Consider the following 19,283-nt stretch of genomic DNA (forward strand, 5'->3'; position numbering starts at 1 on the left):
TACTTGGGAATAAATTTTACCAGGGACACAAAAGACCTATACAAAGAAAACTATAAAACACTACTTCAAAAAGCCATAAGAGAGCTACATAAATGGAAGAGCATACCATGTTTGTGGATAGGAAGATTGAATATAGTGAAAATGTCAGTACTATCAAAACCATTTTATACATTCAAGGCAATCCCAATCCAGATACCATCAACATTCTTTAAGGATATGGAAAAAGCAATCACTAATTTTATGTGGAAAGTAGAGAGACCTCGGATAAGTAAAGCACTGTTGAAGAAGAAAAACAGTAGGAGGTCTCACACTCCCAGATCTCAAAACCTGCTACACAGCTACAGTAGTCAAAACAGCCTGGTGTTGGTACAATGACAGACCCATAGACCAGTGGAATAGAATTGAGAATCCAGAAATAGATCCATCAACCTATGGTCAGCTGATTTTTGACAAAGGGCCAAAATTCATTAAATGGGGAAAAAAATGTCTCTTTAACAAATGGTGCTGGCAAAACTGGATATCCATTTGCAGAAAAATGAAAAAAGATGTGTACCTCACACCATAAACAAAAACTAACTCCAGATGGATCAAAGACTTAAATGTAAAACCTAAAACTATAAAATTCCTCAAGGAAAAACTAGGGGCAAATTTAGGGGCCCTAATATATGGCATAAATAGACTATCAGGCATAACCCAAAATGCACAAACAGCAGAAGATAAACTAGATGGATGGGATCTTCTAAAAATCAAATTTTTAATGTGCTTCCAAAGACTTCTCCAAAAGAGTCAAAAGAGAACCTACAGATTGGGAAAAAATATTCAGCAAGGAGATATCTGACAAGGGACTTATCTCTAACATTTATTGTAAACTCCAACACCTCAACAACAAAAAGCAAGCGATCCAATTTAAAAATGAGCAGGAGATAAGAGTAGACACTTCACCAAAAAGGATATTCAGGTGGCCAACAAACACATGAAGAAATGTTCACAATCATTAGCCATTGTTGTTGTTGCTACGTGCTGTTGAGTTGGCCCACAACTCATAGCGACCCCTCCTTGGGTTGCCGAGGCAGTATCACTGCGGAAGTAGATTGCCCAACTTTCCTTCTGAGGAGTGGCTGGTGGGTTTGAACTGCCAGCCTTCTGGTTAGCAGTCAAGTGCCTTAGGCCCTATGCTACCAGAGCCATTAGAGAGATGCAAATCAAAACAACAACAAGATACCACCTTGCCTCAGTACTGATAGCAAAGTTCACCAAGACAAAATAAATGCTGGTGAGGATGCGGAGAGATTGGGACTCTCATACACTGCTGGTGGGACTATAAAATGGTACAACCACTATGGAAAGCAGTATGGTGATACCTTAAAAGCTTGGAATTAGAAATCCCATTTGATCTAGCAATCCCATTAGTAAGTGTGTATTCTAAAGAAGTGAGAGCCAGGATGAGAAGAGATACATGCACACCCGCGTTCATCCCAGCACTGTTTATAATAGCAAAAAGATGGAAACAACCTAGTTGGAATAATGGATAACCAAACTGGTACAGACACACAATGAATTATTATCGAACCCTAAAGAATAATGTAGTATCTACAAAATAACACACAACGTGGATGAACTGGAGGACATGATGCTTAGTGAAATAAGTCAATCACAGAAGGACAACTGTTGTATTAGTTCATTATTGTAAAGAGTCAAGGAAAGGTTTATATATGGAAGGAAACGTTCTTTGTTGGTTACCAGGGGTGAGGTGGAAAAGAAACAAAAAACCGTACATAGCTCATGTAGTTGTTCTGAGAATAAACGAGTTACTATGTGTAAAACATGTAGAAGAGTAACTGCTTAACAAATATTATCTATTATTGTTATCCAAAAAAAAAAAAAAGATTACAGCCAAGAAAACCCTGTGGAGTAGTTGTACTCTGCAACGTGGGGTCACCGTAAGTCAGAATTGACTTGAGGACAAGTAACATCAGCATATGTGGCAACCAGAAGGCTATGTATGGAGCCTACAGTGAGCCCTTTTTTGTGGAGATTGGGAGGCTAATTTAAAGGCCGGTCTGTGGTGGCACTCTGGAAGACTGTTTCATGCAATTTATACCTGCCTCCCTCCTCTGGAATGCCATTTGTTTAACATAACCTTTTATAAAAGGCAACTCTTTGGGGGCTCTGGGAACCCAGTCATTAAAGCCAGGCCACAGGGCTGCTGCTCAGGCTTCTTCCGTTCCTCTGGGAAGCTGCTTGATACAATATCAAGAAGCCTTTTCATCAGACCCAATACGTGGGGCGTGCTGAGGGCTACTGTGTAAGACCGGGACATGCGGCCATTTGGAGGCAGTTGCATAGAGTCTGTACAAAGGAAGCCACCTCAGACGGTTGGTTGTCTGACTGCTGGTGCTTGTGAGGCTCACATTGACCCCTCTGGAAGAATGCTTCATACAGCCAACAGAATGTGCTTCACATAGCCAGACTAAGGCCTTTTATTCCAGGTCATTCCCACATGGCTAACAGGAGCTACCATGAGGCTGTTCCCTGGAGGGTTGGTTGATATAACCAATAGCATCCTGGCACTGTAAAGGCACCATGTGGAAGACTGGTTTCTAAAACTAAGGCAAAATCTGAGGAGCCATTTCACATGGCCTCCAGACAAGGCTCCAATATGTAAGGAGGCCAGTACTTCAGGAAGTTAGGAGAGCACGTTAGAAGACTGTTTCATCTGATGGCATATGGCTCCTCCCCCAAAAATTCCTTGATATGTATTTAAAAGGCCAAGTCAGAAGAGGTCCTGGGAAGCCTGTGGCATCAGGCCATAGACCACTCAGACGGATATGGCCAGTGTGCCGCTTCGCCATGGAAAGTTGCCTCATATGGCCAACATGAGGCCTCCTGAGAGACTGGTGTTTAAGATCAGTCATGAGGCCACATGAGAGGCCATTTCAGGTGCCTAATACAGAGGCAGTCTGGAAAGCCATTGGAAGACTGGCTCACATGGCCCTCCTGAAGCTCCCGTCCCTGAAGATGGTCTGTCACACAGTGCCACCATCAGTGTCTCTGAAGGTCTTTTTATAAGGCTGTTCACTGACAAACTCTTGAGTATTTCTAAGGCTGTTTCATGTGGCCAAGAGAAGACTTGTACAGCCAATGTTAGGCCTGTTTCCCAAAAAACTTTCATATGGTCTTCAAGAGAGTATGTCCTGGCCAACAGGATGCGAACCGGCCTCCAAGGCCAATTTGCCACACAGCCTCAGAGGCCAGTTTGTGAATAGCAAATATAAGGTCACTTTGGAGGGCCAGGTTACAAAGCCACACGTGAAGACACTTGGGGGACCAGGTTGATGAAGCAGCACTTTGGGCTACCTTAGGAGGCTGGCTCTGTAAGATATCCATATGAGCCCTGTGAGGGGCCATTGTGTGAGGCCATCCTGGGAGGCCAGTTACAAAGCCCACAGTCTGCATCCCAGGAAAACTCCTTCTAGCCCATTGGAAACCCTCTGGGAGGCTGTTTTGTAAAGCCATTCTAAGAGCTTAATTTACAAAGCTGGTACACAAGGCCCCAGTGGAAGCCAGTTTTATAGTAAGGCAGACAAATGGTCATTGGGGAGGCTTTTTTATAGACCTTTGTGAAAAGCCAGGAAATGAGGCCCCAGAGGTCTGTGAGATGCTTGAGATGAGACTTCTTGAGGTTGCTTTATAAGGCTTATGTAAGACATTCAAGATAAAACACCCAGGGAGGCCACTTGGTGATCCTTTTGTGAGGCCCACCTGGCTGTCATGTGTGTGGCCAATGGATTAGACCGCCCTGGGAGACCAGACTGTGAGGCTTTTCAGGAACTCCAGGAAAGCTGTTGAGGAAATTCATACCAGACATGAGCCTTCCAGGAGGCTGAGTCTCTAGGTGGGTAACATGGTAAACAGTTAACATGCTGAGTTACGAACTGAAGTTGGAGTTTTGAGTCCATGCAGAGGTTGGAGTCCAACTGAGTTGGACACAGTCCAACTGAGGTTGGAGGTTCAAGTCCACGTGAAGGCTTGTTTTTCAGAGGGAGATCACCAGGCCTGTCTTCTGAAGTGCCTCTGGGTGCACTCCACCCTTCAGTTAACACCCAAGCACGTTAACAGTATGCACCCCCTTTCTGGACTCCCCTTTCTGTATTACAAAACACAGACTCACTGCCATTGAGTCGATGCTGACCATTGCGACCCCCGTTGGGTTTCCAAGGCTGTGAATCTTTACAGAAGGAGACTGCCTTATCTTTCTTCCATGGAGCAGCTGGTGGATTCAAACTACTGACCTTTTGTTCAGCAGCCTTCACCACTGCACCATGAGAGCTCCTTCCCCTTTCTGTATAGGTGTTACGTATTTCCAGGTTTCTTCCTGAGGAGTTAAGAACTCATTCCTTTAACACCCTCACAGAGTGCCTACTCTGAGCCAGTCCTGATTTTAGGCTGTAGGAAAATGGAGAAAACAGGCATGTTCTTGTCCCAGAGAAGCTCACACTCTAGCACTGGAGAGCAGACAAAACAGGTATTTGTGGTGCATTGTGACATGTGCTGCAAGAGAGACTTATGCATGAGAACACAAAATGTATTCAGAGAGTCATGGTGGGCTTCACACAGCGGGTCATTTAAAATGGACCTTCATGGTTGGGTAGGAGTTTGCCAAGGCAGAGAGAAAGGTTGCTCAGGGCAGTCCAGGCAAGGAGAATGTATGACCCTGTCTAAGCAAACATTTATCTGTTACCCACTGCATCCCAGGGGCTATCTCGGGTCCTCAGGATACAGTGGTGACCCAGACAGGTGTGGGTCCTGCCTCGCAAAGTTCCTGTCTACAAGAGAAGATTATCGTTAGACAGTTGTCACAGATGATGTGTATTAGAAAGGTGGGAACAGGTCTTAGGGGACCAAGGCTGAATGGGATCTGTAACTTTTGCTTCTTCCTCCACCAGGCTCTGTAAGACTAAGCCAGATGGCAGAAGGCAGCGGCCATCTTGGAGACCCCCAAACAGGAAGAGGTGCCCTCTGGGAGGCCCTCAGGGCGCTCCTGCCATGCAGGAAAGACGACCTGCAGCTGGACCTCGGAGAGAAGGTGGAGAGGAGCGTGGTGCTGTGGCTTCAGCGAGCCACGGAGCTCTTCTACGAGGGCAGAGGGAGTGAGTGTCTGCAGGCGAGCGAGGTGATCCTGGACTACTCGTGGGAGAAGCTCAACACTGGGCCATGGCGGGATGTGGACAAAGACTGGCGCCAGGTTTACGCCCTCGGCTGCCTTCTGAAAGCTGTGTGTCTGTGCGAGGTGCCAGGGGATGCCGCCACTGTGACTGCGGCCCTGAGGGTCTGTGACATGGGCTTGCTGATGGGGGCGGCCATCTTTGGGGACGTCCTTGTTAAAGTTGCCAGCATCCTCCAGGCACACCTTCTCTCTGCAAAAAGGCCTGCCCAAGGCCCGACCTGGGAGCAGCCCATCACAAAGGTATCGGGGTGAGAGTGTCCCTGACCCCCTCAACATAATCCAGCAGCTGACTCCACCCTGGCTGAGAATGCTGTCTCCTTGCATTTTGTACGGAGTGGCTCAGGCCATCTTCTCAGTTCATAAATGTTTTTCCGTTTCTGCAAAAGCACATCCTTTTCAGGGGAGAAGGAAGGTGGCAGCTTTGTGGTTCCTGAGAGAAACAGGGCAAGTGGATTATGTGGGAGAACTGCCACCAGCTTACCCCACTTCTTTTTTCCAAATTGTGATTTGGGCGAAAGTTTACAGAGCAAATTCATTTTCTGTATGGAAGTTCATGCACATTTTGTTTCATGACATTGACTGCAATCCCCACAACATAACAGCTTTCTTCCCACTTCCTCCCCATGGTCACCTTTCCCGTGTGTTCTTTCCTATGCACTCCTGCCCTCTGAGCTATCTCCCTGAACCAGTACTGCCCTTCTCACCCCCCTGGTTGATTGTTCTGGGACTGTACCTACCTGGTATAAATGTTCACCTTACATGCCTATTATTTGGATGGAAGCCTCAGGAGTGAGTTCAGTTCCAGGCCCAAAGGGTGACTAGGGGTCATATTCTCGCAGGTTTCGCCAGTCTCTATCAGACCAGTGACTTGGCATCCTTCTTACAGCTTTTTCCTGTCCTGGCCGCCTCTGTCTCTGGCTCCTGAGGTGGATGAAACTCTACAACTGGCTGACTTCTGTTCCATGTGACCAGCCTGCCACATGCTTTACATCCCTGTCTGTGTCCTTTCTAGTGTTTCCATGTGCATGCCAGGAAGTATCCGACAGAGAGAAGGGGCTCACTGGGAAAGCATTGAAACACAGGCCTGACTCCCAACACTGCCAGGCCAGGCCGCTAACCCCTGACTCAGGCTCCTCGCGGGTCACGTGGCAGCAAGAATACTGGCCCCAGGAAAAAAAGAGCCAGGACTGTTTGGGACATGGGGGAATGTGATTACGGGTGCTTTTACATTTTTCTTTTTCTAAATACATTCCTGTATTTTCCTAATTTCCTATAATCAGTATTATTCTTAAGTCAGAAAAATGCAATGGAAGTTGTTCATGCACATGCATGTAAGCAAGCTAAAAGGAAGTGCTATGAACAGGGAGAGAAGTTTACACCAGATGTGTCAGAGTGGCTGTCTTTATCACGAGTTGTCATGACAGAGATTGACGGCAGAAAATCTCTGGCCTTGGGAGATAGAGAGGCCAGAACATGAACAGACTGTTAAGTGGGAGGTGGGTCTCTTAAAGAAACACATGGAGACAGAGTGGACCTCATCTCTGGTCAAAAGGATGAGGTCCACTCTGTCTCCATGTGTTTCTTTAATAGACCCACTTCTCCCTTGTGAACAGTCTGGTCAAAGGAGAAGGTCTGATGGCATAGTGCCTAAGGCACTTGACTGCTAACTAGAAGGCTGGTGGTTCAAACCCATGAGCCACTCCTTGGAAGGAAGATTGGGCAATCTACTCTAGATACTGCCTTAGAAACCCAGGGAGGGGTCGCTGTGAGTCAAAATGACTCAACAGCAGTGACTTTGATTTGTTTTTTTTCTGGTCAAAAGAGAGAGACCCAAACAGCAAAAGCAGCAAGGTGCCCCTTGGCTGTTACATCAGAGAAGAGTGTGTCATCCAGTACCCAGAATGCTGAGGGGCCATTTGTGTTTGATTGACCCTTCAGAAGGCAGGGCAACATGGAGATGAAGGGACAACTAACTGCTCCCTGTACCCCAGGACCACACTGTCCCCTGTGCCAAGTCTGTCCCAAGGGAATATGGGTGGCCTTTCAGCTCCAGAGTGGTCCTCTAGTGGGGCAGTGTCTGGGCAGTATATAAGGAATGGGGAAAGAGGCCAGGGTGGGAGTCAGCCCATCACTCACATGAGTGACGCAGGTGCGTGTCCTGGCCTCTGGGTGCCCCCATCCCCTTGCTTGTAGAACAGGCTTCATTCAGCAGCGTGAGCACCAGCAATGGCCCAGATGTGCCAGGGGTGGAGGGAGCAGCACAGATCGGCCTTAACCCTGTCTTCTGGAGCTTACGTGCCAGCAAGACTGTCAGAGAACTTCCTCTCTTCGGTGGTGAGATAGATGGAGTCAGCTGCTGCAGACGGGGCGGTCAGGGAAAGCCTCTTTGATGACAGCACATGGGAGAATGAGAGCCCACAAAGAACACAAGCTCGAGGCCATATCACATCAGCTGTGGAAGGAAGGTTCACCGACACCACTGCTGCAGTTGCCGCAAATGAGCGCTGTGGGGTCCGGGAGCGGGAGGGCAGGGCCGTGGGAGTGTGGGCTGACGTCTGCTGGCCTGTGGGGTCCGGCAGTGGGACTACAGGGCCAACATCTGCCAGTCGTGGCTGTGGGAGCACGGGGCTGACGCCTGCCAGCCATGGCAGTGGAAGCATGGGCCAACTTCTGCCGGCCATGGCCATGGGAGCGTGGGCCGATGTCTGCCAGCTATTGGTCTGGGGAGCTTTCCATGGGGCATCGTACCTCCCAGCAGCTGAGGGAGCCCAGGCTCAGAGACAGGAAGTCACTTGCTCAGGTCATCCATTTGGGAGATGGCTGAGTAAAGTAACAATGCAGCCCCCAAGAAGGTGTAAGGACAGGGTGGCCCCACAGATACTGCTTAAGATAAAGTCCTGGGGGAAGAGCTAGGGCTGCGTATTCATTGTGAGTCCAACTACCAGTACATTGGAGATAAGGGTGCGTGAAAAGATAAAGGAATATACAGGAAAAAGGAAGAATACTTGTCGGTCAGATGGTAGAGTCTAAGGGGGTGAGCAGTATTTCTATAAAAGCAATAGATTGCTTTCAAAAATTGAACAGGTTTTTTTAATGAAATGGTAAAGGAAAAAATCTTGATCTCATCTATTATTATCATCATTGGCTCCCAAGCTGTCCTACTATTACTGCAGATTCTGCAAGGAATCTCTCGCATTTTGACTTTCTGTGGTTGCTGCCATTTTGTTTTGTTTTCAAACAGAGGGCAAGGAGTGATTGCATCTCAATTCCAGATGTGAAGTTGGAAAGTGCCGTTCCCCGGCTTTACTGCCCATCCCTGGAACATTTCAGGAAACAATTTTTGACTCCAGAGAGACCTGTGATCTTGGAAGGTGTGGCCAACCACTGGCCATGCATGAAGAAGTGGAGGTGGGTTTCCACATAAGAACAGTGAGGTCCCTTTCCCCATTTTAGGGTCCCCCAAGGACTCCCTGATGTTCTCCCTCATCCTCAAGTGCATGTAGCCTTGCAGACTTTTCTCCCAGCCCCTCGACTGATCACTGAGGAGTTAAAAAGAATAAAAAGTACAGTGCTTTGAATTTATGCCATAAGTTATTAGAGTCTTACTTTCTACTGCTTCCTTGGTCTAACTAGTTTTTTTTTTTTTTTTAATTTTATTGTGATTTAGGTGAAAGTTTACAGAGTAAATTCATTTTCCATACAGCAGTTCACATACACTTTGTCTCATGACATTGACTGCATTTTCCCACAGTGCAACAGCTTTTGAGTTTTGTTCCACATTGTTCTCCACTCTATCCAGGATGTCCTACATAGATCCCCCTGTGAGTGGTTGACAGTGGTACCTGGGCACCATCTAATTCTTCTGGACTCATATTCATATAGGCTGAGGATCACGTGGTGTACCAGTCCCTTGGACTAATTGTTTCCATGCATCTTTGGTTTTCTTCATTCTTCTTTGCTCTGGATGAAGAGAGACACGTCATTGCATCTAGGATGGCCGCTTGCAAGCTTTTAAGATCCTAGTCACTGCTCGCCAAACTAGGATGTGGAACAATGTTAACAAGTGCCTAAATGGCATTCATTTTGTTGTTGTTGTTATTGTGGTTTGGGTGAAAGTTTAGAGTAAATTCACTTTCCATACAGCAGCTCACGTACACTGTGTCTCATGACATTGACTACAATTTCCCACAATGCAACAGCTCCCCTCCCACTTCCTCCCCATAGCCACCTCTTCCCTGTGTCCTTCCCTCCATGCACTCCTGCCCCCCAAGTTGTCTCCCTGTGCATATACAGCCCTTCTATTCTCCCATGATTGATCTCTCCAAGGAGTGTATCTCCTAATATAAATGTTCAGCTCACATGCCTGTCTTTTGTTTGGCTGGAAGCCACAGGAGTGGGTTCACTTCCAGAATAGCTGAGGACCATAGTCTCAGGGATCCACCAAGCTCTATCAGACCAGCAGAGCTGGTCCTTTTTTTTCTTTTTTTTTAACTAAATGGCACTCTTACATTGACTCTGCTATGAAAGTTTGCAGAATGGTAAGAACTCTGTGGACCTTCTCAGAGCCCTGGGGTTTAAAAGTAGAAGTAAAAGCCCAAGATACACCCCCTCAACCCACTGGGACTCCATGGTCCCTGGTTGATGCTGCCTCTGCTTTACCCTCCCACCCTATCTCAGATTTATCAGGCGGCCAGAGGTTGTCCATAAGGGCACGGCCGTACAGAATTCCAGAACTAAGGACCTGTATCTTGAGAAAGGTCAATCTGCTCAGCCCATTTTTGTGGTGGTTTTTGGAGGCAGTGGCTCCCCCTGAGACGGGTGTGTGGAGGAGTTCTGATGCAACGCCTCGTCACAGCAAACGTTCATTACTAGTTTCACTAAGTACCAGGCATCCTGCAGGCACTGGCCATGTTTTATCTCATCTTACCCTCCCTGGTTTTCACACGGCAGGTATTGTCATGATCCCCATTTTACAGGTGAGGAACAGGGGGCTTAGAGAGGTAAGGTAACTTGCTAAAGTTCGCTGGTCTATAGCTGGCTGGGCCTGAATTCTGTCCCAGGCCACTGGAGTTCAGAGACCAGGCACTTCACCGCCTCCTGTGTACTGCCCAACATTTTCTCAAAGGTGATTTCTACTTAGTGCCAAGAGCAGCCACGAGAGAAGCAAGCAGGGGAATGAAGCAGCCCAGCAAGGATGTCAGCAAACCAGAATTTTTGGCTCCATCTGTAGCATGTACTAGCTGTGTGACTTTAGGCAAGCAACTCCACCTCTCTGTGCCTGAATTTCCCTGTCAGTAAAATGGGCAGTAATCACGGTTTCTCCCTCATGGGAACTTTGTGAGGATTGAGTGGGAGACTATATGTTAAGGACACAGAGCATAGCCCCCAACGCTGGTCGTGCCCGTAAGCATTAGCAACAGTCATGATGCTAATGATGTATATTTTTCTAACAGCTTAGAATATATCCAAGAAATTGCTGGCTGCCGAACTGTCCCAGTGGAAGTGGGTTCCAGGTACACAGATGAAGAGTGGTCCCAGACACTCATGACCGTCAACGAGTTCATCAGCAGGTACATCGTGAATGAGGTGTGTTACCATAACGTGTTTCTTCTAGTGCAAGAGAGAGAGCATTGTGTTTGGGCAGATAACCTCCCCGGAAGCAGTGGGAGCTCTCTGGAGGATTAGCCTACAGTTCTGGCCAGTAGGAGGGGCAGAGCAAGGGAGGCAGCCTGCTGGGCAGGCAGGACAGCTGAGATCTCGTCCAGAGTCTTTGTGGGGTTTTTTGTACAATTCAGTGGTTTGAGTACATTCATAAGATCAGGCAACCATCCACATTGTCTAATGCGAGAACATTTTCATCACCCCAAAAAGTAACCCTTTACCCATAAGCTATCACTCCCCACCCCCCTCCCCTCCACTCAGCCCCTGCCCACCACTAATCCACTTTCTGTCTCTATGGGTCTGCCTATACTGGACAGTTCACCTAAATAGAGTCATACAATAGGTGGCCTTTGTGTCAGACGTCTCTCTTTCACTGAGCACAGTGTTTTCAAGGTTCATCTATGTCATAGCATGTACAGTATCCATACTTTATTCTTTTTTATGGCCAAATAACATTCCCTTGTAAGGATACACTATATTTCATTTATCCACCCATCACCTGGTGGACTTTTGGGTTGATTCTGCTTTTAGACAGTTATGAAAGATGCTGCTGTGAACATAGTGTGCCAGCTTTTGTCGGGACATGTATTTCCAGTTCTCTTGGGTACATGCCTAGGAGTGGAATTGCTGGGTCACATGGTAACTCCATGTTTAACTTTCTGAAGAACTACAGAGTTTTCTCTAGGCAGCTGCACCATTTTGCCTTTTGGGATTCTTAACAGTAAGGGCAGTGGGTGGCTTCCTCTTCCTGAGACCCAAGTCACAGAGAATGGAGTTGCCAGGTCCTCGAGTGGCTGCACTGTTCCTGTTGGCTCATCACGGGGGAAGCCTGCATTGGGTGCACAGAACCTAGGGAGGGGATGTTCACCCAGCATCTGTGGTCTCGGCTGCCTGTCCTGGCCCTGAGGGAGGGTCCTTCACAAGGGTCCAGGGATTTCGCATCAGTGGCCTGCACTGCCACACACTTCCCAACACCCCACGCCTGAAGGCAGCTCCAGGTCTAGGCACTGACATTTCCAATCACATTTAATCAAAGGGTCCAGGCCAATGATCATGCTGGCCTAACACTTTTTCCCACAGGCCTTCTCAGCCTTGTAATTGAAACCCTGAGCTGTTACCTAGCACCCTGTCCCTGCCTCCACCTTTCCCACCCTTCTGCCTCACTCCTACACCTCCAGCCTCCTTCATGGGCGCCGAGTGTTGGTCTCTGCCTGTGGCCTCCTCTGTCAGGGCTCGCTGACCCTGGTCCATTCCTGCCTTCTCCTGTCCTCCTCCCCTCCCACCTCACCTGCACTGAGTCCAAGTCACTTGTGGCCTAGACAAGGGATCTGTGGTGTCACTGGGTTACCGTGTCCACGTTTAAGGTTAATCCAGCTGGGAAGGCCTGATGCTGTTGCCCTCTGCTGGGAGGAAGCCTGGTTTGTAGAGGAGAGAGACATAACTGAGGCCAGTTCACAGAGTGGGCCAGATGATGAGGTTTGGATTAGTCAGAACAGGGTTGAATCCTTGCTAGCTATGTGGCCTTGACTTGTTATTTAACCTCTTTAATCCTCAGGTCCCTGATTTATAAAATGCAGTGAACAGCGCCTACATCACAGTGATGTTGTGAGGGTTTGAACATAAAGCCCCTAGTGCAGGGTGCATGGTCAGTGCTTGGTAGATGTAGTCAAGGTTCTCTTACTTCTGGGAGGTAAAGAACATTCACGGGGCCTGGCATGTGGCAAACTCTCAGTGGCATTTGTTGGAAAGAAGAACAGAGAATGAAGGAGAGGGATGGATGGACAGAGGGACTCAGGAAATTGTTGAGAGGGACCTTTAGTCTACTTCCAGGACCTTCCACTCAGTATTAGCTTTAGAGCTCCTACATCAAAGCAGGTTTTGCTCTTTGGAGTTAGGATAGGACTGGTCCCCAGAATCACATCTATTCTGCCCCATCTGACCCCCACAGAGGCCCCTCTGACATCTGCAGAGAACCCCTTGAGCACCAGATTGAAAGGTACTGACCTTTTTCCCCATCTGATTGGCAAAATACAAAATGCTGCTGTCCAGCGGCACCCAGTGCTGACAAAAACAGGAAAAGGGACACTCACGTTAATTGCTGGTAAGAATATAAATGTTTAACCTTTGGGAAAATAATGGAAGAAGCTATTAAAAGTTACAATCCATATACTCTTTGACTCATTGCTCCTTTTTTTTTTTTAATGCATCTTATTGAAATATAATTTATATACATTGAAATACATAAAACTAAAGTGACATGGGTTAATGCTTCTTTTTTGCAGTGTTCCCTCCCCTCCCCTCCTACCCCTGGCAACCAACAAAGAACGTTTCCCTCCATATATAAACCTTTCCTTGACCCTCCACAACAATAAACTAATACTATATTTGTCCTTCTGTGATTGACTTATGTCACTCAGAATAATGTCCTCCAAGATCATCCATATTATGTGGTGTTTTGCAGACTCTACATTATTCTTCAGTGCTGCATAGCATTCCATTGTGTGTATGTACCATAGTTTGGTCATCCATTCTTCCATTGATGGGCACGTAGGTTGTTTCCATCTTTTTGCTATTGTACATAGTGCTGCGATGAACATGAGTGTGCATATATGTGTTCCTATCCTGGCTCTCACCTCTCTAGGATATATACCTAGTCATGGGATTGCTGGGTCAAATGCTATCTCCAATTCCAGCTTTCTAAAGAATCAGCATACTGATTTCCACAGTGATTGTATCACTTCACAATCCCACCAGCAGTATATGAGAGTCCCAGTCTCTCCACATCCCTGCCAGCATTTGTTCTTTTCTGTCTCACTGAACCTTGCCATTAGTGCTAGGGTGAGACGGTATCTTATTGTTGTTTTGACTTGCATCTCTCTGATGGCCAATGGTGGTGAGCATCTCTTCATGTATTTGCTGGCCACCTGAATATCCTTCTTGGTGAAGTGTCTATTCATATGTTCTGCCCATTTTTCAATTGGATTGTTAATTCCTTTGCTGTTGAGGCATTGGAGTTTTTGATAAATCTTAAGAGATAAATCCCTTGCCTGATACATAATTATGAGAAGTATGAATTTGTTGCTGCCATTTTTGTTATGTGCTTTATTGTGATGTCGATTTCTTTGTTGCATACAATTTTCTGTGCTGAGCTTGTTTTTTTTTAATGAATTGTGTTATCACTTCCTTCATTGCTATTGTTTTAGTATTTGCTAAATATTTGTGCTGGTCCTCTTTTTTTATTATTTATTTTTATTGTGATTTGGATGAAAGTTTACTGAGTAAATTCACTTTCCATATAGCAGTTCACATACACTTGGTCTCATGACTACAATTTACCCCATTGCAACAGTTCCCTTCCCACTTCCTCCCGATAGTTACCTCTTCCCTGTGTCCATCCCTCCGTGCGCTCCTGCCCCGTGAGCTGTCTCCCTGTGCATAAACAGCCCTTTGTCTCCCATGATTATTCTCTCCAAGGAGTGTATCTTCCTTGGGTAAATATTCAACTCATATGCCTATCTTTTGTTTGGCTGGAAGCCACAGGTGTGGGTTCAATTCCAGACATGAAGGGCAGCTAGGGACCATGGTCTCAGTGGTTCCACCAGGCTCTATCAGACCAGCAAACCTGGTCCCCCTTCCTCTTTTTTATTCTGATGTGAAGGTTTATCATTTTTCTTTTTTTGAAATTACCCTGTGATTTATAATTTTCTTCCCAAGTTTAGAACAGTCTGTTCTATCTTGTAGTTGTCTTGACTTCCCTACCATCTAGAAGTTCTGTAACGACACATTTCTTTTCCTCTTTTTGGTTTGTAGTTATCCTCATTTGTCAATTGATGTCTGTGGTTCCCTGTTTACAATCTTGTAGGCTTATTTATTTTGGATATTCCCATAGCTGGGCTGGTTTCTAGGTTATGTCATCACATGTGTTAATGGTCAGTTGTTATTTGCTGTTGTTGCTTCTCTGTCCAAAGGGCTCCCTTTAGCATCTCTTATAAGGTTGGTCTGGTTTTAACAAATTCCCTTGATTTCTGCTTATCTGGAAATGTCCTAATTTCACTATCATATTTGAGGGACAGTTTTGCTGGGTACATAATTCTTGGTTGGGAATTTTTCTCTTTCAGGATTTTATATATACCATTCCATTGTGTTCTTGCCTGCATGGTTTCTGCCAAGAAATCCGAGCTTAGTCTTATTGGTTGCCCCTTGTAGGTAACTTTTCATTTTTCCTGTGCTGCTTTCAAGATTCTTTCTTTGTCTTTGGTTGTGGTGAGTTTGATGATGATGTGTCTTGGTTATTTTCTTTTGGGGTCTATCCTGTTTGGGGTTCGTTGGACATCCTGAATGGATATATTCTCATCTTTCATCATACCAGGAAAATTCTCTTCCAACAAATCTTGGACAATTTTCTCTGTGGTTTTATTTGTCTCTTCCTGTTCTGAAATTCCAATTACATGTAGGTTATTCCTTTTGATGGTGTCTCAAATGAACCTTAGGCTTTCTTCATTTTGTTTTGATCTTTTTTCTGATTGATCGCTTTCCAAAGAAGTATTAAGGTATTTGCCTTCAATCTCACTAACTCTGTCTTCCATTGATTCAGTTCTGCTCATTTGCCCATTCAATGTCTTATCTATTTCTGAAAATTTAGTATTAATTAATCTCCTGGATTTCTGTGTGTAGATTTTGTATCATTTCTAATTTTTCATTTATTTTGTCATTTTGCTCTTGTATTGTCTTTCAAAATTGTTCTAGGGTTTTTGCTGTGTTTTCCTCAATTTTGTCGGTGTTTTCCTTGATCTGTCTCTCAATTCTTTGAAGATACCTAAATATAATTCTTTTGAATTCCTTATCAGGGAGTTCCAATGCTGCTGCTTCCTCAGGAATGTGTTTTGGGTCTGTATCCTGGTCCCTCGTTTCTCCTGCTTTATGTTGCTTCTTTGTGTGAGCTGTGATGCTCTTTTGTCTCCAAGGCATTGTGACATTTTTGTGTTTATATTTAATTTGTGATTGTATGTTTGAGTGATTTGCCCATGATTTTCATTTTCTTTGTATGTTATCTGTGAAAGCAGGGTACTGTGCTGTGTTCCTCTATTCACTTGTTGAGAGCACTTATAAACTCATCACCTGTCCCCTTTCCTGTTGTCACCCTCTTATATATCCCTGCCTTCCTTGGCAAACAGAGCCTATTCTTAGGCCCCTAGAATCCAAATGAGAATGCTGTCAGTTTAAAATCCAAAATGGCTGCCACTTGTAAAGATTCAAAATGGCTACGCCCTCAGTCAGTTTAAATATCCAAAATGGCCACTGCTTGTAAACATTCAAAATGGCTGTGCCCTTGGTCAGTTTAAATGGCTGCTGCATGTAAACAACCAAAATGGCCACGCCCTCCAGGCAGCAGAAAGTCCACAGCTCAGGCTGTCTCCCTCCTTGCTGTTTCCCTTCCTAGTCATAGCCACCAGCAGTCTTCCCCACAGCCTCTGGTGACCAGGGCTGATCTTTAGGTCAATTCTCAGGCCCCAACACCACTTGGAAATATTTAGGCTGTTGGTCCTGTCAGAGTAGCTGACAGTCCACTGCTCTGACTGTCTCTCTACTCATTGTTGTCATTCAGGCTTTTCCACTAGTTGGTGCCTAATCCACTTCTGTATAGTTCCTTTCAAAGCTTAGAGCTCTAGGATTATCTTCTGTATCTCTGTCCAATGGTTTCTCTTTTCTTTGTTCAACTCAGTAGTTCTGTGTGTAGCAGCCTGTACCACAAAAACGTAAGGACCAGTGTTCAAGGATGTTCAGTGAAACATTAATGAAACATTTAGCAAAACAGTCTGTCTACCAGTCAGAGAATAGTTGAATTAATAAGATAGATCCAGTCTATGAAATGTTATGTAGCTATCAAAAAAGATGAGCTGTATCAATCATCCTGAACAGACCGTCATGAGAAAAGCAAGTTCCAAGGTAATGTGGATGGTGCAGTCCAGTTTTTATTTTAAACACCCTTACATGTGTGCAGGGTAGGTCTGGTGGCATAGTGGATAAAGCATTTGGCTGCTAATCAGAAAGTGAGCAGTTCAAACCCACCAGCTGCTCCGTGGAAGGAAGATAGGGGCGATCTGCTTCCATAAAGATTTACAGCCTTGGAAACCCAGTGGGGGTTGCTGTGAGTCAGAATCAACTCAATGGTGGTGACTTTGGTTTGAATTTTTTACATGTGAGTTTGATTTTCATTTGAGGCAGCTGAGCTTCAGGCGAATGGAAGAGGGACAGCCATCCATTAGTGGCACAGGCAGAACCAGGCCTGCGTCTCCTGGCCCTCAGCCCAGCCCTGCTCCCGAGAGGCGGGTCCCTGAGCCCAGGAGGGAGGCCTTATGGGGATGGGGGGATGAGAGCCAAGCAGGACGGGGTATGAGGGGGACATTGGGTGGTGAGTGGGGGGGGGGGGGTATGCATGTTAGGGCTGAGGGCTGCCAATCAGGAGGATTCATCACCACTGACTGGTCTTCCTGTTGCCTCTTTTCTCTCCGTGGATTAGCCCAGGGGTATCGGCTACCTTGCTCAGCACCAGCTCTTTGACCAGGTAAGTCTGGAGACCATGCTTCTCTCTCTTTCAGCTTCTCATCTTTTCCTCCTCTCCCCCTCCTCGGCTCTGACTCAGGAGGCAAGAAAGGGTCTGGCAGTCCCTACCCACTGGTGCTATGCAGTGCTGCTCTCTGCAGTGGGCTCAGGAGCCCTTCTGTGGCTTACTCTGTTCCCACCTGACCAGCAGGAGGTACTAGCATAGGCGAGACTGCTAAGCCTGAGGCTGGGACACTAAGTCCAGGAACCCAGAACTGGGACAGGCTCCAGCATGGTGCAGTGCAGTGAATTACTTAATATGGCTCTTCTAGCCATGGTCTTTGTGTCACCCACCAGATGAATGGGTGGGACTGTGCAAATATGAAGTACTTGTGACCCACCAAGGGGATGAGAGAGCTTGCTAATTATGTTAAATAAGGTGCAACACCCTTGTGGGGGTGGGTCTATGCAAAATAAGGTGTGTGGAACCCTAACGTGGGGATTGGTCAGTTTGCCATCTGCTAGGCTTAAAATGAGCCATCACAGAGGCACCACGAAGAGAGGAGAGCCAGGATTGGAGTACATCCTTGGACCCGAGATCCTCATGCTGAGACAGCCAAGAGATATCAGAGAGACGGCGGCAGCCGAGGCCACAGAACCAAGAGCCTGGCATGAGATGGACAGCGGGCTCCCAGCTCCCAGTGTTTGGAAGCGGACCTTCAGGCAGGAAGCTTGCTGGGAGACTAGGGTACCTCTCTGGGTGCCTGCCAGCAAAGCTGAAAGAGCTTTGTAACACCAGCCGAGCAGGGCAGAGGTTGAGGGGCCGCAGGGCTGAGAGGCTGAGGCCAAAGAGAAGCATGCCCGTGGCATGGTTGAGAAGAAGCTGTCCTGATAGAAGCACTGTATCCTGAGTTGTTTCTGTTCCTGAATTGTAACCTGTTACTTCCTTCATAAACACCGTAATTGTGAGTATTGTCTGTGAGTTCTGTGTGGCCATTGCAGTGAATTACTGAACCTAGCAGAGAAGTAGAAAGTGCTGTGGGAGGGGCTGTAGGTGTCACAATTGGTAAAAAAAAAAAAAAAGGTGGGAGGGTGGCAGCATGTGTGACCTCAGCCTCATAGGAATCAGCCTTGGGCTGTTGATACAGTTGTTTCTCTCTCCTTCTTGGGAAGTTACAGGACATCTGATGCCTCTGCCATGCCAAATTGTGGAGGGCCTTGAAGCCCAGACTAGGAGCCTGGGTTTTATCTGTGAGGCATCGAGGAGCCTTGGGAGGTATTTGAGCAGGAGAGTTCCCTAGTAAGAGGTGGTATTTCCGGAGGAATCTGCCAGGAGCACCAGGGTACTTGCAAAGGAGGGTACTTTGCAGCAAGAGAGGCAGGATGTATTCCTGGAGGGCCCGGCACTGCTTCTGCTGCTGCTCCGGCGCACATCAGGCCCTTAGGGACAGAACATGAAGGGTTCTAGAGCAGCCCCAGTGGGACCCTGATGAGTGTCAGCATCATCAAAGCTTTCAGAAGTGCAGGATCAAAAAGAAAACAAACGAAAATCCACAAACAAAAACCTCAGCACAGAAAATTAAGTGGGATAAAGAAATAGTTGGCATCATAGAACACACAACAAATTATGGCAGTAAAGTCATAGCTACTGATAACCACACTGAAAGCACCAGTAAAGAAAGAAGGACAGAATGGATAAAAAACCACAACTCATTATCATTAGTGTGCTTTCCACAAGTGTTCTGGTTACCTGGTGCCACTCTAACAGGAATATACCACAAATGGGATGGCCTTAACAAACAGGAGTTCATTCTTACAATTTGGAGGCTTTAAGTCCAAGTTCAAAGTGCCA

General features: G+C 46.4%; 1 protein-coding gene across 1 annotated transcript in view; it reads left to right on the forward strand.

The window, feature by feature from the left end:
* The first annotated feature begins 4,966 nt into the window (after nucleotides 1-4,966).
* Nucleotides 4,967-19,283, forward strand: part of KDM8 (lysine demethylase 8) — a 22,112-nt gene continuing 7,795 nt past the window's right edge. The window contains exons 1-4 of the mRNA XM_007950281.1: nucleotides 4,967-5,467; nucleotides 8,469-8,635; nucleotides 10,681-10,813; nucleotides 17,409-17,453. Of these exons, the coding sequence (XP_007948472.1) occupies nucleotides 4,967-5,467; nucleotides 8,469-8,635; nucleotides 10,681-10,813; nucleotides 17,409-17,453 (846 nt within the window). The remainder of the gene's footprint in view (nucleotides 5,468-8,468; nucleotides 8,636-10,680; nucleotides 10,814-17,408; nucleotides 17,454-19,283) is intronic.

The sequence above is a fragment of the Orycteropus afer genome, unplaced genomic scaffold (genome assembly GCF_000298275.1).
Source record: "Orycteropus afer afer isolate SDZICR_OR568_19922 unplaced genomic scaffold, OryAfe1.0 scaffold00266, whole genome shotgun sequence".
Classification (NCBI taxonomy): Eukaryota; Metazoa; Chordata; class Mammalia; order Tubulidentata; family Orycteropodidae; genus Orycteropus; species Orycteropus afer.